Source organism: Nicotiana attenuata, unplaced genomic scaffold, assembly GCF_001879085.1.
Source record: "Nicotiana attenuata strain UT unplaced genomic scaffold, NIATTr2, whole genome shotgun sequence".
NCBI lineage: Eukaryota > Viridiplantae > Streptophyta > Magnoliopsida > Solanales > Solanaceae > Nicotiana > Nicotiana attenuata.
Window position 1 is genome coordinate 81,517 of NW_017671926.1, and position 6,024 is coordinate 87,540.

Here is a 6,024-nt window from a genome sequence, read left to right on the forward strand (position 1 = left end):
ATAAACTGGTATAAGACTCCCCCACGGAGTAAAAGTTTTCTTCCACTGCGACCTCTAATTTTTGAATGCTGGATTGGGTCGGAAATAAGGACCGGCAGGGTTGTGGTAGGCTCGTGGGGGTGGGTAAGCATTTTGTGGAGCTGGGTAGGTTTTTTGTGGGGCTGGGGGACGCCATTATGAGTAGGAAGGGGGTTGAGTATATGACTGGGCTTGGTGGATAGAAATCTGAGGGTCTGGTGATGGGAAGTAATGCTGGGGTGGATTATATGGGTTTCGGGCATAGGCTCGGTGATGGGGTCGAGGCTGGGTATAATGGTGTGACGGGCCCCTCGGTTCGAACCACGATCCTGAATCAATTGTGGCCACATCTTCTTTCTTCTTCTTTCCAATCATTCCTCCGGTACCGTTCTGGATGGCTTGGGTGGTTGCTTTAATGGCCGAGTAACTAATGATTTTGCTCGACTTAAGCCCTTCTTCAACCATGCCGCCCATATTTACTACCTCGTTGAAAGACTTTCCTATGGCCAATATCAGGTGGCCAAAGTAAGTGGGTTCCAACGCTTGTAGAAAATACTCCACTATTTTGTTCTCCTCCATCAGAGGGTTAAGTCTTGCCGCCTGTTCTCTCCAGCGAAAACCATATTCTCTGAAACATTCTCCTGGCTTCTTTTCTATCTTAGTTAGGGACAAACGATCTGGGACGATCTCTATGTTGTACTGGAATTACCGTGCAAATGCTTGGGCCAGATCATCCCATGTATACCATCTGCTATGATCTTGACGTGTATACCACTCTAACGCCGCGCCACTCAAACTCTGGCTGAAGTATGCCATTAGCAGCTCATCTCTTCCACCAGCTCCTCTCATTTTACTGCAGAATCCCCTTAAGTGGGCCACCGGGTCCTCGTGCCCGTCGTGTAAGTCAAATTTAGGCATCTTGAATCCCACAGGCAACTGAACATCGGGGAATAGACACAAATCTTTGCATGCTATGCTCACCTGGCCTCCCAATCCCTGCATGTTCCTGAACGATTGCTCCATGCTTCTTACCTTCCTGAACATCTCCTCCTGTTCCGGGTTTTTTGGTGATTTCTCGGTCTCAACAGGGAGCTCGAAACGAGGAGTATAAGAGTGATGATCTGGGGCCCTGAAAGTAGGCTCTAGGGGATAGTACTAATTGTCTTGGGTCTGGAACAGTGGCTCACTGGAGGATCGATGGAGTGTAGCTAGCGGGGGTGCCACGAAAATAGGAGTGGTTGGTGGAGGGGGGTACGGGATTGTTTTAACTGGTGGTGCTTGGGTGGTTTGGGAAGTGGTGCCTTGATAATAGTGGTAGTAGGTGAAACCTGGTGCATTTTGTGGGGATGAATCAGCAGTGGAAGGTTCTTGGAACTGAGCCAATGGTGGGACGAAAGCGGGATTGGCAGGGTATGAGGGTGGGGGATGCCCTTTCACCCAAGCTCGGTACATTTCGGCCATCTGATGTTTCAACTTGTACAGTTCCTCTTTCAGATTAACCTCAGACTCTTCCCCCTCTCTTGACGGATCAATGACACTTGCATCTAGTTCTTGGCCAGCCATGATCAACTTGTCTTTGGACCTGGTGTTGTACGGGTGAGTTGCCAGAATACCAATCACACTAACCACCTGCCTGAACTTGATGACAACAAGCAAACTTGTTAGCGGTTAAGAGCTTAACAGGTAGGCAACCGCACGTTGGGGATGCAATGCACCTAAACAGTTAACCCTTCCTATCATGCATTTGAATCTCTGCTTGCTTCATCCGAGCTTTCACTAATTCTTTTCATTTTGCATTTTCTTTCTCTCTTTTCATTCCCGTCTTTCTTTGTTGGCTCTCTTTTCTTTCTTTTATTCTTACAATTTCTTTACTCTCTTGTTTTGCCATTATTTTTCCTCTTGCTTATTTCCACTGTCTTTTTTTCTTTTTCATTTTATAGTTATGATCGAATCCTATGCGGATTGCCTACGTATCATGATGCCGCATGAATCAGACCAAGCATAGTTCTGGGAATATGTGCGAAATAAAAACATTTTTGGGGTTTTCAAATTTCATAAAAGAAAAACATTCTGATTACGACGACTTCTCCTACAAATTTATACATAAAGACTGACAGACTCGACGAGTGAACCAACAAACTTCAAAAGAAAGTATAGACTCAAAAAATGAACCAACAGCCGGACAATACAGACTCAAAAACGAACTAACAAAATACAGACTCAAAATCAAGAATACATAAGTGCCTCAGCTATTGCTCCAGTTGGCCGTGTTGCGGGCCTTTGCGCCATGTCTTCTTGGAGGCAAAACAAGTCATCCATGATCTGCCGGACAAAAATCATAACTGAAGCGAAGAACATGGACCGGGTCATGTATGCACACTCGTTGCACTTCATCAAAATGTATCCGCAATTCTCCTAAACCTTTCCCTGATAATACCTTTCTCCTGTAGCAACCGTCCTATCTGCTGAGATCTGGCACCCAAAACTTGTTCAGCTGTATGATTCTGCTCTTGAAGCTGTTGCAAATATTTCTCTAGCTGTGACATCAGGGCATAGCAGTGCTCCTTTTCTGCTTTGAAATCTCTCGCCTGCTTGGCCATTTCGTTCTCAAGGACGTTGACCTTTTCCTTCATACTCACCATTCCTTTGTCATATTTCTCCTTCAGTTGCCGAATGAAACTGGCCCTTCCCTCCGCATTCTTAGCTAACTTGGCTCAGGCATTTGCTAGCTCCGCTTCAGTTTTTTGCAAATTATCCTCATAGTCACGTACTTTTTGCGTGAGGCTGTAGATGAGCTTTTCATCTTTTCTGCTTCTGCCCGGGTTCTCAACTGCTATTCTCATTTTCCGAACTTGGGCTCGGAGAGCTTCGCTCTCTTGGGGCAACTTTCCTCTTTCACCTTCGGCTTCTTGTGCTTGGAGATCATTGTTGAATTCCATGTTTCTCAACTTCTCTTTTAAGGCGCGAATCTCGGCTTGATATTTCTTCTCTTTTTCTCCCCAGGCCAACTTTTCTTGGATTTTGTCGTCAAAAGCTTGAACATGAGGTCTCTTGGCAGGCCTCTCGCGCTCGGGCTCGAGCTCGGGCTCAGGCTCTAGCTCGTTGTTTACACAAGACCTTTTCTCGAACCATGCAGCATAATTTGGATCCACTTCCCCCTTGGCAACATCTGGTACCAGGGTGCCATTTTTCAGATACGAGCAGCCATTCTATTCCCGCTGAACTAAAGCCTCGGGCAATGCAGCTCCTGGATGTAGCTCAATGACTTGGGTGGTTAGATCTTCATCTTCGGGCACAATCTGATATCTTCCTAACTGCCTCAAAACCCTCTGCGGTGCATATGGCCGGATACTTCTCACACCCATCAATCTCAGGTAACCCTTGGTAGCCGTCATGTATATGGCTTCTGTCATCGGGAGCCATCCTATTGTCCACTCGACCTGACTTTCTTTGAAAGCTTTCAAGAGGGAGACCAAGGCTTCAAACCCTTCTGGCACGTTGTAGTCCTTTACCTTTTCCTCGTAACTTGTAATGAAGTTATCCGGGCTCGAACCATAGCTCATGAATTTGGGGTGATGGTGAAGATGCTCGATCAACCACATTTGAAGAAGGATATTGCAACCTTCAAAGAATTGATCCCCAGCTTTGCATAATGTCAATGCTCGATAAATATCTGCCAACACTAACGGGACAAGTGTATGATCTTCCTTGGTAGTGAAGATTTGTGCAATTCTGACCATACGAGTATCCACTGTCCCTTCCTCATTTGAAAAAACCATGATCCCTAAAAACGCCACAATAAAAGTGAACTGGCGATGAATTTGCCAAAGGCCCTTATTTTGTTTGTTGCTCAAACTCTTTTCATGCATTTCGAACCCGGCTGAGTGCCCGAACCTGAAGTACAAGAAATGGAAAGAACAACAACCTTTGCTTACATGGGCCTTCTTCATCTGTTTACTGATATTCAGGAGGTCAAAGAACTTGTGCACCGAAGGAGTCCTCGGAAATATAAGTTGTTGCTTCCTTAAATCCCAACCAAACTCAATGTACCCGGCCATTTCCTCCAAAGTAGGGGTGATCTCAAAGTCCGAGAAACGAAAAACATCGTGGACAGGGTCCCAGAAAGTTACCAAAGCCTTGATTAGATCTTCCCGTGGTTTGATTTCCAAAATGTTTATAAGGGCACCCAATTGCTTTTTCACCCACTTCTGACCATCTTCATCTAGATCATTCCACCACATACGCAAGTGCAACTGAGCCTGTTTCCTGACCACTTCTGACGAGTCCTGGGCAGTGTTCATTTGTGAGGGGTCCTGGATAGTATTCATTTGTACCTGTGGAGGGTTAAGGTTAGGGTTGACTCTGGTGGATCTTTTTGTAAAATAGGTTTTCCAATTTCTACAAGAAAAATCAGTGGACCACGATTCCTTCCCCTATATGCTAATTTTAGAATAATGACCGTTTTGCAAACGTGGCCCCTTCCCAATTCCAAATGAATTTTGAGGCCGGGGAGGGATACTTTATGGAAAAAATGACACTTTACAAACTTGTCCGTTCTTTTACAAAAATAGCCCTTCGACAACTGAAGATACTCTAAGGCTATCTCGGCAAGAATGGTTTAAGACATTACCGAAGCTGGATCGACTTATTTTGACCAAACCCCAAACTATATTGATTTGACCATGTACTCTCTTTTTTTAAAAATAAGGCCGAACCTTATGTAGGTTGCCTACGTATCCCACATCCGGTGAGAGTCAGACCTGCGTAGTTCGGTCAGTTTTGACACACTTGAAAAAGGACACAGCATTGACTCTTTTGAAAAGACTATTTCTTTTTCCTCTTTTTTTTTTGAAAAATTTTCAGTAGAGTCTCGGGATATTTCCAATTACCGGGGGTTTTCAGAACCTGGCTTTATTTCCTTCCCTGCATCACTCTTGGTTTTCTTTTGATTATTTTCCCTAGTCGGTCAGCATGCAGGCCGAATCAAATAAATGTTCACATAGCACATAGGATGCATCAGGATGGTCTGTTATTTTGGGGTACACCTGTCCTAGACGGACCCAACCCCTGTGTTGAGTCCCCTAAGTCAAATGCACATGATGCAAACAAGCGCTCCTACTAGGGATCTGGCATGAGGCTGTGTTAATCTAGGTTTAAAACCTGGGGTTGTGTTCTAGACCTGGGTTATCCGAGCGGACAACTGGGTCCGAAGAGGGGGCAACGTACCGTGAGCACTAAAGTCTGCCCGGCCTTGTTGCCGGCCCAGCCTCGTTCTATTTGGTATAATTTCTACAGAAAAGCGGGCCAAGCGAACATGTGCACCATTTTAAGAAGACTCAGAGGGGTGTCGTAAGAAGATAGTTATATACAATTCAAAAAATATTAAAGCGGTCAACAGATAGCATTTAGCACAAAAGGTTCACAGAATACAGTAATATTAACAATAAATGAAGCCAAGTAAAAATCATAAAACAAGCTCAAATTCTTGAACCTGAACCAGAAGTTCTGGGTTCTTTTCCCCAGCAGAGTCGCCAAAGCTGTCACACCTCCTCTTTACAACCCCCGAGAGGGTATATAATGGAGATTTTCCAATTTAAGTAACAATCAAAATGGGATTATTATTTAAGATCAGAGTCGCCACTTGGGATAGTTTATGGTGTCCCAAGTCACCGGTTTAGAATCCCAAATCGAGGAGATTTGACTCTGTTTATGTCTGCGAAACACAGAAATCCGGGTAAGGAATTCTGTTAACCCGGGAGAAGGTGTTAGGCACTCCCGAGTTCCGTGGTTCTAGCACGGTCGCTCTGATCATACTTGGCTTAATCAAATTGCTTAATCACTGATTTTAGAACCTATGTGCATGTGCCTTTTTAATGAAGAAATTATCTTAAAACAGGTCACGCGTACGTGTACCCATTTATTTGGCGCGTCAAGAATCATGTCACGCGAACGTGTCCACAATTAATAATGCTCTGTTATTATTAAGCAAAGTTTGGCCAAAGTTGC

The 6,024-nt window shown here is 44.6% G+C and overlaps 1 protein-coding gene across 1 annotated transcript; it reads right to left on the reverse strand.

Moving 5' to 3' along the window:
- Positions 1-3,227: 3,227 nt before the first annotated feature.
- Positions 3,228-4,319, reverse strand: LOC109210911. The gene has a single exon (XM_019374391.1). The coding sequence runs from the start codon at positions 4,317-4,319 to the stop codon at positions 3,228-3,230; it is 1,092 nt and encodes a 363-aa protein (XP_019229936.1).
- Positions 4,320-6,024: the final 1,705 nt, after the last annotated feature.

What these genes read in the sequence shown, in the direction of transcription:
- LOC109210911 (XM_019374391.1), bottom strand. Translation starts at nt 4,319, where the DNA reads ATGAACACTGCCCAGGACTCGTCAGAAGTGGTCAGGAAACAGGCTCAG.